The sequence below is a fragment of the Aphidius gifuensis genome, linkage group LG4, assembly GCF_014905175.1.
Source record: "Aphidius gifuensis isolate YNYX2018 linkage group LG4, ASM1490517v1, whole genome shotgun sequence".
Classification (NCBI taxonomy): Eukaryota; Metazoa; Arthropoda; class Insecta; order Hymenoptera; family Braconidae; genus Aphidius; species Aphidius gifuensis.
Window position 1 is genome coordinate 920,529 of NC_057791.1, and position 13,929 is coordinate 934,457.

A 13,929-nucleotide genomic window follows, 5' to 3' on the forward strand; every position below is an offset into this window, starting at 1 on the left:
GAGAGAGAGAAAGAGAGAGACTAGAGAGAGAGGATCCTTAGGGTACATTTACATTGTTATTTATTTGCACATTAAATATAAGCCTTAAAGCCTAGTAAAAAAATTTTAAATTTAAAATCATCAATCAAACGCAATCGAACGATAAGATTAATTAACAAATTATATTAAAAGCAAATGAGCTAATGAATATTGCACACGATAAAATTAAATAAGTCAATTATTTATTTTTTCGTTTGTATTATAGTATATAGTTATAAAATAAATAATTGGAAAATAATGACTTAAATTCTTATACACGTATACAATAACAAATATTTTTATTATTATTGTTATAATAAATTATTAAAATGTCGGGCGATAGTTTTTATCGTTACGTTTTTTTTTTTGGCATTTCTTAATCTTTCCACGAGCAAGTACTTGAACATTTCGAACATAAGCTGCAGATAGGGTCTCCATAACACTCTCCGCCTGTGTAGCACCACATACGTGCGATACCCATGCATCCTGCCCAACATTGTCCTGCCTCATCCGATCCTTTCTTTCGATAACATCCACCTCTATCACTACAGAGGACCCAGCGGTCGAAAGGATCCACATTACCCTTACTCCAAACGCTTCTTTTGTAACGACTTATTTCAGTATGATTATCATAATTTACTGGTAATGAATTGACAAAAAATATCAAATTCAACTCCAAAATTATTATCATCATCAACAGCATCGACAAGTTTTTCATCTAAAACATTTTTTATTTTTTATTTTTCTTCAATACAATTAAATAATAAATAAATATAATTTGAATGCGACTTACCTTGTTTAATGTTATTTGTTGATTTCAAATTTCACACTTAAATAAATGTTTGAAAACAATTGTATTTATAGCTATTTGAACTGGAAGTTTAATTAAAAAGTTTTTACGTATATTTAAAAAAATTATAATTACCTATATGTTTAATTATAATAAAAACCTTGTAGATAACAATTAACAAATTATATTAAAACCAACGAACTAATGAATATTGCACACCTGTACTGCACTATGTGTAATTATAATAATAACTTTGTCAATAACAAATTATAATAATGAATAATTGTACTTATAATTAATAATTATACCTATAATTATTATTTTTACTCATTTTCAAAGCTAATGATAATAATTGGTATTGATCATTTATTTGTTTATTTATATTTATTATATTTTTATCGTTTATATAATTAAAATATAATTATTACATGATAATTTGAGGTTCTGGAACTGAATTTGCAATACTTTTATGAGGTAATACTTGACCTCCATTAATGTACAATTCATCTTTGACAATGACATCTTCACCAAGAACAGTTATTCCTTCCATTCTTACCCAACGACCAACAGTACTTCGCCAGCCAACTATGCATCTATTTGCAAAACAAAAAAAAAAAAAAACAAACAAATAATAGTAATAATAAATATATATATATGAGTCAAGAATTTGTTGATGACAAAAATCAAGTTTACCCATCAAGCCAAGCGTGTTCTTTAATTGTTGCTGATTTAAGAATTGTAGAACGTTTTATACAACAACCATCAGCAAGTACAACATTAGGACCAATTGTAACATTTGGACCAATTCTACAATCTTTACCAATTTTAGCTGTTGGATGAACTAAAACATCTCCAACAATTCCATCACCAATGTGTAATTTATCTGGTGATTTTTCTCGTAATGATGATAAATAAAGACACATTCCTAAAATATTAAAATTAAATATTATATTACATGATAATTAATTTATAATAATATTAATAATATATATTACCTGTAAGAAAATCTTTTGGTTGTCCTACATCCATCCAAAAACCAGGTAATTCCATAGCATAAAGTTGTCCATCATTAGCCATACCTGGAAATACTTCTTTTTCAATACTCATTGGTCTAAGTTCAATTCTATTTAATACACTTGGATTTAATATATAAATTCCAGCATTTATTTTATTTGATACAAATTCTTGTGGTTTTTCAATGAAATTATTAATTTTTCCATTATCATTATAAACAACAACACCATATTTTGATGGTTCTTCAACTTGTGTTACAACAATTGTACCTTCTTTTTCATGTTTTTTATGAAATTCATAAAGTTTTTTAAATGGAAAATCACATATTATATCAGAATTTAATACAAAAAATGGCTCATCACTTGTTGATAATATTTTATGTGCAAGTGCTATTGGTCCAGCAGTACCAAGTGGTTTATTTTCATGTGAAAATATTAAATTAACACCAAGTTTTTCAGCTTCAATTGATAATTCTTGTTCCATTTCTACAGCTCTATATGATACTGCCAATATAATTTCAGTTACATTTGAATCAACCTAAATATACAGATAATATTTTTATTATTCAATTCATTATTAATAGGGTGTTTTTATTATTTAATTTACCAATGCTTCAATTTGATGTAACAACATGGGTTTGTTGGCAAATTCAACGAGTGGTTTTGGTCTACTCAGTGTCAATGGTCTTAATCTGGTTCCATAACCACCAACAAGAATTAGTGCTCTAAGTGTTCCCATATTTTTACGTTTTTCTGGCATATTTTATTTTAATTTATCAACTAAAACTACCTGTTAATAAAATTATTATTATTACTATTATTAATTTGTCAATTGTTTAAATATTTCAAAGAAAAAAAAAAAGCCAATTGTCTTACCAATATTTTGTTGTGAATTATTATCAAAATAGAGATTAATTTTTTTTATAAAAATTTTGGCTTTTCAATAATTACGTGATGGTGATAAAGCTGCCACGTAGTGCCAACTGCCACATGACATATTGTTGTGTTTTTTTGTTTACTAAACTATGAAGGTTATTATTTATCATCATTATTATTATTATTGTTTTATTTTATTTTTTGTTTTCTATTACAAATAATAGTCGGTAATTTCCCAGCTAGGTGGCGCGACGAATTTTTTTCTCAAATCAAAATGGCCGCTGCTTTGTTACAGTGAAAATGTGTGTGCCTGTGTGTGTCGTTCAGTGTCGTGACTTTATACACTTATTGTTGCAATAATAATTGTTAAATAATTATAAATTGTTAATAAATCGGTTAATTAAATTTTTCTGAACAAAACGTGATATAATTTATTGGAGAATATTGTGAATTTTGGCCAAAATTAATGGACATGTCAAGACTCTTGGAGCTGACAAAGACTGCTATTTATTTGTTAAATAATGGACAAATGGTATGTAAATATTATGTTTTTTCATTGTTATTAATTATTTAGCACATAAACAAACATAATTACGTAGTTTTTATCATAAATTGTGACATAAAAAAATTATTAATTTGAGGTTATGTTGTCAATTTTTATAAAGACAAAGAGATTATCAATTTATTTATAAATAATTATAAATTTTTGATATTTATAGCATTGTTGTAGCATCCTTGTTGTATAGTAATGGTTTTTTTATTAATAATAATCAAAAATATGTGAAATATTTCAATATAAATTTTGAGGTCTTTGTCAGTTTTTATTGTCAGTTTTTAATATTAATTTATTCACTTTTAGACTTAATTTTTTACTGTCAATTTGTTTATTTATTGCTTATTTAACTATTTTTTATACATTTATTTATTTATTTATTTGTTTAATTAACAATTATTTATTTACTCTTTTTTTTTTGTTGCTAATAATTACTCCTATTAAAAAATTATTTATAATACAATGTTTATTTAATATGTTTACAGATGTATGACAACAAGTGTTGCTGAAATATGAAATTAATTAAACAACATTATTAAAAATGGGAATAAACAATTGACTAAATTGGCTTGTCATTTGAGCCAAGATCATTTTTGAGTCTAGTGAGTTATTTTATTTTCTGATATTATGTACATCAGATTAATGTAAAAAAAAGAACTTGAAGAGAGAGAGTAACTACTTTATTTACAACAACCAAGACTGCTTGAATGCTAAAATACAACATGAACAATACCAAGCAAATGATTATAGTGTTAAAAGTGTCATTAAGTACGTCGTTGACTTTAATTTTGTGTTACCAAGTGTTTTAAAAATTAACAAATTGTTTAAAAACTATTTGACAGTTTAACAATCATCAAATACTGGTACACTTGAACCAGCAACAAAATAAAAAGCATCAAGACCATCTACATGTTATGCATTATGCTTCAACAATGATGAGTCCCTGATAATGAATAATAATTATTCAATTAATTATTATTTACACCTCATGAGTTATGTAATATGATTCTATCAATCACGTGGTGCTGGTATTAATGACTCTTATGCTCTCTGTCTAATGTACCACTTATTGTTATCATTGTTATTGATTAACAATTACCATGTTTTATTAAAATTGTATTTGGAAAATCGCTGGTGTTACTGATAAATCATAACATGTTGGTCTTGATAGTTGAAAGTGTCAAGAATGTGCTGCCTCTATTGAAGAGCTTACCTCTATTGAAGTCTTGAAGAGCTTGCTTTTATAGCAACGACGTGTATATTATCAATCCAGCCAACAACTCGAGACCTTTTTTTGAAATTGATAAGCAGTGAAAAGTGTATTTGAAAAAGTTTTGGTGAAAAGTGGATAGTGATCATTGTTTTGTGTAGTGTTTGTAGTGCTTGTGTATGATTATTGAACCTGTTGATGATCTGATTGAATCATCATATAAACTACATGGGATCCAGCATCAACTAGTCTTCAACTCTTCATGGATTGCAGTATCCTGAGCAATTTTGATGACCAACGTGGGAAGATGAACATCCGCTTAAAAGGTAGGATTTTATTTATTTAATAATTGTATTGTTAATCTTGTTTAAGAGTCCATGATACTCTGAAATATATTCTTCAAGTCATTCTGATTTGTTTTTTTTTTACTTTGAACTATGTGTTTTGTGATAATTTAATTTCTATATGATGTTTATTAGATGATGCGTATCGTTATTGTTAGCATGTACATCGGTGTATATAGGAACAGCAAGTAGTTTATTATTGAATTTGCTGCTTTAAGCGCAACATCATATTTTATTTTTTTTTTTATATAGTTTTATAATGTGTCAGATTTAGTGCAAGTGTTTCATTTATTTATCTATTTTTTGCATCGACAAGTTTTTCATCTAAAACATTTTTTATTTTTCTTCAATAAAATTAAATAATAAATAATTATAATTTGAATGCGGCTGACCTTGTTTAATGTTATTTGTTAATTTAGAATTTTACATTTAAGTAAATGTTCGAAAGAAATTGTATTTTGATAGCTATTTGAATTTGGAGTTTAATTAAAAAGCTTTTGCGTATATTTGAAAAAAATATAATTATCCGCATGTGTAATTATAATAATAATAACCTTGTAGATAACAATTAAGGAATTATATTAAAAACAAACGAGCTAATGAATATTGCACACGATAAAATTAAAGAACTCAATTATTTATTTTTTCGTTTGTATAATAGTAGAAATAATTAAAAAATAATGGTTTAAATTATTATACACGTATACAATAACAAATATTTTTTATTATTATTTTTATTATTATTATTTTATATTTATAAATTTTGACAAAAAATTCATCCAACTAAATTGTCAAGCATCGCTATTCTCTTTTTGGGTTTAGATGTTACTGTAATATCTGGATCTTCGTCCCACGAGCAAGGGGTATAACATACCGCGCATTCATCGCACACAGCCTGCTCCCAACAACCTATGAGGAAATCGGTGTCATTTATATTTTTTGCTGTGTAGCACCACATTCGAGCGATACCCATGCATCCTACCCAACAGTATCCTTTATGACATCCACTTCTATCACTACAGCTGCGAAAGATCGCAAAATCCTTCCTCTTGACACGACTTATTTCAGTATGATTATCATAATTTACTGGTAATGAATTGACAAAAAATATCAAATTCAATTCCAAAATTATTATCATCATCAACAGCATCGACAAGTTTTTCATCTAAAACATTTTTTATTTTTTATTTTTCTTCAATACAATTAAATAATAAATAATTATAATTTGGATGCGACTTACCTTGTTTAATGTTATTTGTTGATTTGAAATTTCACACTTAAATAAATGTTTGAAAACAATTGTATTTATAGCTATTTGAAGTGGAAGTTTAATTGAAAAGCTTTTACGTATATTTAAAAAAATTATAATTATCTATATATTTAATTATAATAAAAACCTTGTAGATAACAATTAACAAATTATATTAAAACCAACAAACTAATGAATATTGCACACGTGTACTGCACTATGTGTAATTATAATAATATCTTTGTCAATAACAAATTATAATAATGAATAATTGTACTTTTATTATTATTAAGTTTATTATTAAATCCATCAAAATTTGCTGCTTAAAGTGCAATACCATATTTTATTTTTTTCATATGTAGTTTTATAATGTGTCATTTGACGATTTAGTGCAATTGTTTCATTTATTTGTTTATTTATTTTTTGCGTAAGATTATATTTTTTCTTTTTTATTACAATACTCGATAGTCGAAATATTTCGTAAATTTTCAAATAATATTCAGCCATTTTGGTGCCTATAAAAAAGAAAAATGGCTGAACTCTATACAGATGGCGTTTATTCTCCTATTGTTTATTTATCAGTATCATCATCATCTGTCATGTGTCAATTGGATTTTAGTCAAAAAAAATAAAATACATATTGTATAAATTTATAATAAATAAACATTGTCATTGTAAATTAATTATAAAATTAATTCTTTTAAATATGTCTGATGAGTATACATTGCCCAGGGCACCAAATGAACTTTGCTTCAAGGCTGATGATTTTATATCAGTAAGTTAATAACAATAACACAACATATGTGTACTCATGTATATTTTAATAATTATTACATATATATATATTTATTTTAATTAGCCGGATTTTGACGTGGACAATTTTCTTCATGAACATCGTAAAAATTCAAGTCTTGAAACAATGCGAGATGATTTAGGTGTTTATTTAAAAATTTTGCGATCAGCAATGATTGAATTGATAAATAAAGATTATGCAGATTTTGTTAATTTATCAAAAGACTTGATTGGTCTTGACAAGGCAATTGATCAATTGGAAGGACCACTTGGTCAATTGAGAGATGAAGTTATGCAAATAAAAGATACACTTGATGCTGCAACAATTGATATGACAAATGGTCTTGATGATCAAAAATATATTAAACAACAAAAACAATGTATGCATAGTTTAGGAAGAGTATATAAATCAATAAAAAAATTAATGCAAATATTAGAAACAGTTGATATAAAATTAGATAAATTAGAAAGAGCAGCAACTGAATATAATCAGTTGAAATTTCATGCATCAAGATGTCATGAGTATTTAACAAATGACATTAAAAAAAATATTGAATTATTAGAAAAAAAATTAATGAATAATCTTGATGAACAATTAATGTCTTGTGTTAAAATAACAAATGTTGATAAATTATCACGTTGTCTTAGAATATTTGTGACACTTGATAAAATTGATAATGCTGAATTGTTAATTAAAAAAAAAATTATATCACCATTAACTGATAATATTATTGTTGAAAATAATATATATAATGAGCCACTTGGTTTAAATGGTTTATATTTAAAGCTGTTGAGTATTCTTGATAATGAACTAAAAGATATATTAGATATAACATCAAAACAAGATATAAATTCTGATAGAAAATTTAATTTTTTAGTTAATAGTTATTGGCCAGATGTTGAAGAAAAAATTGAATTAAGATTAAAAATAATATTTGCACCTGGTAATCCAGAATTATTTCATAAACGTTTTATTGAGACACTTGATTATCTTGATAAATTAAAATTAAAATGTAGTAATAATGATATATTAAATGAATTAATTTATCATCCTTTGTATATTCAATTTTTAAAAAAATGGAATTTACCAGTTTATTTTCAAATAAGATTTCAAGAAATTGCTGGTAGTGTTGAGCATATTTTGTGTCAACCAATTTCATCATTGTTAATTATAAAAAATGATGATTTTAATTTAAATACAACACAAATAACATGGAATTCAATTATTAAAATTTGGTCTGATGATATTTTTTTATCACAATTACTTCATCAATTTTGGAAATTAAATTTACAAATTTGTTCAAGATACAAAACATGGATATCAAGTGCCTTGAAACAAAATTGGATTTTATCATCAAAAACAATTACAAGTGGTAATGTCATTGAAACTGATGGACCAGATAGAATTGAATTTCTCATAAGTATGTATAAAGATCTTGAAAAATTCATTAGTAAATTATCAAATTTATCAATTGTCAAATTAAAATCAAACTCAATAAAACCAACTGTTGAAAAAATTCTTCAAGATTCACTTGATGATATGATTAATAATTTACAATCTGATTTACCAATTATTACTGATAATATTGTTCATGAATTACTTGAAAAATGTTCACCAAGTTTAAAACAAGTCAGTGATATTCCAAGATTATTCAGAAGAACAATGAGAGAAAAACCAACTCAACCATGTGCCTATGTTAAAAATTCACTTGGATATTTAATTGAATTTAATTCAACATATAATAAAACTCTTCCAGTAGCTGTTAATAATTGGCTTTTATTGACTTTATCATCATTAACTAAACAGTATTTTTCATCAGTAAAAGATGTTCTTGAATCTGTAAAAAAAACTGAAGAAAGTCTTCGTAGATTAAAAAAAATACGTGATAAATCAACTGGTACACAACAAATAGAAACTCAAGGTATTACTGATGATGAAAAAATTCGTATACAACTTGATATTGATGTTTCAAGTTTTATTGATACAATTAAATCATTTAATATTAATCCTTTAAATATAAAACATCTTGATGAACTTGTTGAAGTTGTTAAAGCTGCTGTTAAATCAAAAACAACATCATCAAAATAAATAATTTATATTATTATTTATGTAAATAATATTAAAATTTTAATAAAAAAATAAAATTAATTGTTAAATTTATTTATTTATTATTCACATTTTTAATTATCATTAACATTCATGTGTCGTGTCAAACCTACTAATTATTTATAGCCAAAAAATTATTATTATTTTCTACAAATTTACGTTTATTTAAAATGTGAGACATTTTTTTAGCTTTTTTTAAATCTTATAATATTTTCATTATTAATTATTTCAATACAATTTATATATCACTACCCATCATCAGTTAAATTATCAGGTTTTCCAAAAAAAAATTGTTTTTTCCATTGTTTATAATAGTAATAATAAAAGGCTGAAATTATTCTGACAAAAATAAAAATAGTACTTGTTTTTTTTTTTACAATAATAAATATTAATTGTTAAATTAAATAATAATTATTATTATTAATTAACTAAACATTTATTTTTCGTATTAATACGATCAATTTTTTTGTTTATTAATTATAATAAATGATTATACAACCTAACGAATATTACAACAATGCAATAATTACACAGGTTCTATACAATAAATAATTATCGTGATATACATTTGTTTTTTTTTTGTTTAAATATAATAATAATAATAATAAGTTTTTAATTTTCATAACTTTTTAAATATGTTCCTGCGTTTATCGAGTTTTTTATTTTTTTTTTTAATCTCTTATGAAAACTTCCTCATAAAATTTCCCTGTTAATTAATCATTGAATAATTGATATTTTTATATTAATTGTATATATTTATTTTATATGTTTAAACTTTGAATAGTGGTAGGGATAATAATAAAAATTTTAAATAATTTATTTATATAAGGTGTGTCAATTGATTTAACTTGTGAGCAAAATAATATATTTTTTTTTCATCAAAAGCGCCACATTAATTTGGGAAGAGTACATGCAGGGTAGTGTATTATTAGAGGAAGAATATCATTGATAATAATAATAATGATAATTTTGTATTGTTTTTTTTTTTTTATCATAATATAAAATCAACGTAAATCTGGATTATCATTAATTTGTTTTTTAATACGTAAAAGTATCGTGGTGTACCATTGATCCAGTCTTGATATTGAATCGTATTCTTTGACTGTGTCAGTAAATCCTTCGAGATTTTGTTCTTCAAGATGTTCAATCAGGGTCTTGAATAAATAATTAATTAATTAATTAGTATAATAGATTAGTATATTAACAAGATTATTATTATTAAATTGTTTATTTGTTGTTACCTTGATTAGTTTATATTCTCTTGAATCTTGGAATGCTGGATATTGTTCTTCATATCTTTCAATAGCATGTTGTGCATTAAGTGCATCAACACATAAATTACATAATGCAGCACGAAAAAAATATTCTTTAGCACTATATTTTAATAATGAACTTTCCAATGATGATGCTGCAACTTGTTCATATATTTGTATAGCTTTTTCATAATTTTTTAATTGTGCAGCATATTGTGCAACTTTAAGTAAACATTTATTTGCTGATGATATACTTTCTTCACCACGAAAATAATCAGCAGCTTGTTCATAATGATGAACAGCTTGTTCAAGATCAACAGCTTCACTTTCAAACATTTCTGCAATTGTTTGATGATGTTTTGCTGCCATTGTAAAACGTCCCATATCAGTATATATTTCAATGGCTTTTTGAAGACAAGATGCTGCCTCTGTACCAAAAACAAATACAAAATTAATATATTATTCAATCAAGTTAGGAAATTATTTAAATTAATAAACGTACCATTTGGATCAGTTTTTTTATAACAATTAGCAGCATCAACATAATTTGTTGCAGCATCATGTTTACTACCAACTTTACCATGAAGATTAGCAGCTTCAACAAATGCATTACCAGCATTTGCCCATTTTTTAGCCATTTTAAAAAGATTTGCTGCACGTTGATAACATTCTACTGCTTCTTCTACCTTTGATGAGCTTCTATAAAACCAAAAAAATAACATTAAAAATACTAGAAATCATAATTTCATCATAACAGATGATGACATATTGTTCAACAAATAAATCAACATCTGGCTGACAATATGTCACAACTGTCAAACATCATAACAACAACAACAACAATAAACAATTTATTGTTTACATGAAATAATAAATAAAAGTACAAATTGCGCTTGCGTATATGTTATAAATTAATATTAAAGAATCATTACGCCTTTTTATTTTTAAAATAAAATAATAATTTATATATTAGCTTTTATATAAAATTGATGAATAGGTAAATTAGATTTATACACAGCTAATAATTGATTATTATTCATGATAAATTTTTTAATAATCATAGTAATTTTATGGATCAATATTATGATGAAATAATATTTAAGTCGTAGGACCAAGATGTTTAACTAAATCAATATCAATGTTTCCAATACATACCCAAATAGAGAATTAAAGAAACCTTTTGATGAACCAAGCTTTTTTTCAGCATCATTCATCAATTGTTGGGCTTTTTGTTCATTATCAGCCATTATTAATGATTATTTATTTATTAATTTAATCACTTCATGAATTTTATTTAATCCTTTCTATATTTTTTTTTTTCTCTCCACCAAGTATGACTTGTCACTGGCGAAACACACACAGATTCTCTAGGTGGCTCTCTCTTTTTTTTTTTGTATGTGTGTGCCACGATCCACCATTGTGTGTGATACTCTTGATGAATCAAAGATGGCAGATTTAATGTTACAGAAAACTATATTATCAATATAATTTTTATTTTAAGATTTGTAGAGAGAGAGAGGAAATATCATTATTTATTTTTTTTTTTCTTTATTAGTGTTGGATCAAACAAGCCAACAGGCAAAACGGGTCTGCTTTGTGTTGTTTTGTTGTGTTGATAATTAAAAAATATATTAAAACACCACCCAGTGGACCTGTTTATTGCCTGTCGAAATACGACCTTGAACCATCATCAGGTCTTATTATCTTGTTGTTGTAAATTTTCTTTCAATTTTCCAATTGTCTGATTGAATTAAAATTTTATTCTAAAACTTGTTTAATAATTGCGTAAAAAAAGAGACAAAGAAAAAAAAAATATAATAATAAATTAAATCAATAAATTTAAACAAAAGAAATATATATAAATAAAATTTTAATAATCATGGCTTCACCAGATGTTGGAATTAAAAAACAAAAGTTATCTGGACAATCTAGTGATGGTATGATTATACAAAATGGTGTTACATCAAGAAATGGTTTAACACCATCAATTGTACATCCTGAAATGGGATTTTATTGTTTTGATGTATTGTATTCGCAACTTCATCAACTTGATCCACCAAAAACACCAAGATTTTGCAATGAATCTCAGTAAGTATATCTATAATATTTTTTTGCTATTTAATTTCATGGGCTGATGTTTTTATGTGGATTTTATTCAACATTGGGATAGGCCATGTTATTATTTATTTTTTTTTTTTCATTTTATTTTGTTGTTGTCAAGCAACGGCAGCCATCTTTTCCTTTTGTTTTTTTTTTTTTTTTATTTACTTTCTCTTTGTTTATTTACATTATCATCATCATGTTTACAATAAAGATAATATTGACTTTTTTTTTTTTTTTTATCAATGAAAATTTGTTAATCAATTTGGAGTATTAATTATGTATTTTTTTTTTGTAGTCCACTTTTTGTAACATGGACAATTGGAAAAGACAAAAGATTACGTGGATGTATTGGTACATTTAGTGCTATGCATTTACATGCTGGACTCAGGGAATACGCCACCACAAGGTATATTTAATGAATAATGATAAATATTACATGAAAGCTATTTAAAAATAAATAATTTGTCTATTTAAATTAATAGTGCTTTCAAAGATTCACGCTTCAATCCAATATCTCGTGATGAATTTCCACGTTTGACTGTTGATATATCAATACTTCGTCATTTTGAAGATGGTGTTGATTATTTGGATTGGGAGCTTGGTCTTCATGGTATTTTAATTGAATTTAATAATGAAAAAGGAAATAAAAGAACAGCAACTTATTTGCCAGATGTAGCTAAGGAACAAGGTAAGTATTTTTAAAATATTTAAATTATTGTTTATAATATAATTTATATAAATAAAATATTATTTATTTTATTATTTAATAAAAAAATCTTACAGGATGGGACCAGATTCAAACAATTGACTCTTTACTTCATAAAGGAGGTTTTAGAGGTCAAGTTACACCAGCAATTCGTCGTGCTTTAAAGCTTAAACGTTATCAATGTGAAAAAGTCAGTGTTAGTTATCAAGAATACATGACTAAATGGCATAATCGTGGGTGCTAGCAAATAAATAAAAATATTAATTTGCCTTTTTTATGATTATTTTTGCCTCTATCTATAACGAGGATAACTAACATTTTTTTCTTTTTCATTAAATAATATTCAAACTAATATATAAAATACCGTTTATAAATAAATAATTAAAATCTTTTTTTTTTTTTCTCTAGTTTATCTTGTTTTCAATCGAAATAATCAAATTACAATCGAAAAAAAAAAAAAAATCAGTTAGAGATTAATAAATACTATTCGTGGTTTAAAAAAAAAAAATATCAATGTGATAAAAATAAATTTAACAATTTTTCTTTTTTGTTTTTTTGAAGTAATTATCAGAATAAAAAAATAATAGTTATCGTGATAATTAATAGTAAATTGCACTTATGTGGAAGGAAAAAAAAAATTAAATAAAATATGCAACGATTACATTGATAATAATTTTAAAAAAATTAGATATATTTTTTCGTTTGCACATTGATTTTTTTGTGCTTTAATTATTCTGAAATTCTGGAGGTTAAATTGTTTGTTTAATTATTTTTTTTTAACATTGAAATAAAGAGTTGATTCAATGTTTGAAAAATTCATACTGATTGTATTCAATAATAACTGTGAGTGTAGATTTTAAGTTACTAACAAAAACATGCTATTCATGTGATGAAAAAAAAAAGAAATTGCTTTGC

The 13,929-nt window shown here is 24.9% G+C and overlaps 4 protein-coding genes across 4 annotated transcripts; 2 read left to right on the plus strand and 2 right to left on the minus strand.

Moving 5' to 3' along the window:
* Nucleotides 1-1,173: 1,173 nt before the first annotated feature.
* LOC122854291 (mannose-1-phosphate guanyltransferase beta) lies at nt 1,174-2,846 on the minus strand. The gene is made up of 5 exons (XM_044154802.1): nt 2,698-2,846; nt 2,429-2,611; nt 1,804-2,359; nt 1,502-1,733; nt 1,174-1,401 (listed from the first exon to the last, which is right to left on the minus strand). The coding sequence occupies exons 2-5, from the start codon at nt 2,579-2,581 to the stop codon at nt 1,233-1,235; spliced, it is 1,110 nt and encodes a 369-aa protein (XP_044010737.1). The 5' UTR covers nt 2,582-2,611; nt 2,698-2,846; the 3' UTR covers nt 1,174-1,232.
* A 3,426-nt stretch (nt 2,847-6,272) lies between these two features.
* On the plus strand, nt 6,273-9,006 carry LOC122854290 (conserved oligomeric Golgi complex subunit 2). Its single transcript, XM_044154801.1, has 2 exons — nt 6,273-6,828; nt 6,913-9,006. Exons 1-2 carry the CDS (start codon nt 6,760-6,762, stop codon nt 8,932-8,934), a joined length of 2,091 nt encoding a protein of 696 aa, XP_044010736.1. The 5' UTR covers nt 6,273-6,759; the 3' UTR covers nt 8,935-9,006.
* LOC122854293 (alpha-soluble NSF attachment protein) lies at nt 8,807-11,639 on the minus strand. The gene is made up of 4 exons (XM_044154803.1): nt 11,361-11,639; nt 10,708-10,904; nt 10,194-10,633; nt 8,807-10,106 (listed from the first exon to the last, which is right to left on the minus strand). Exons 1-4 carry the CDS (start codon nt 11,450-11,452, stop codon nt 9,957-9,959), a joined length of 879 nt encoding a protein of 292 aa, XP_044010738.1. The 5' UTR covers nt 11,453-11,639; the 3' UTR covers nt 8,807-9,956.
* A 98-nt stretch (nt 11,640-11,737) lies between these two features.
* Nucleotides 11,738-13,332, plus strand: LOC122854294 (AMME syndrome candidate gene 1 protein homolog). The gene is made up of 4 exons (XM_044154804.1): nt 11,738-12,293; nt 12,604-12,714; nt 12,791-12,996; nt 13,092-13,332. Exons 1-4 carry the CDS (start codon nt 12,085-12,087, stop codon nt 13,256-13,258), a joined length of 693 nt encoding a protein of 230 aa, XP_044010739.1. The 5' UTR covers nt 11,738-12,084; the 3' UTR covers nt 13,259-13,332.
* Nucleotides 13,333-13,929: the final 597 nt, after the last annotated feature.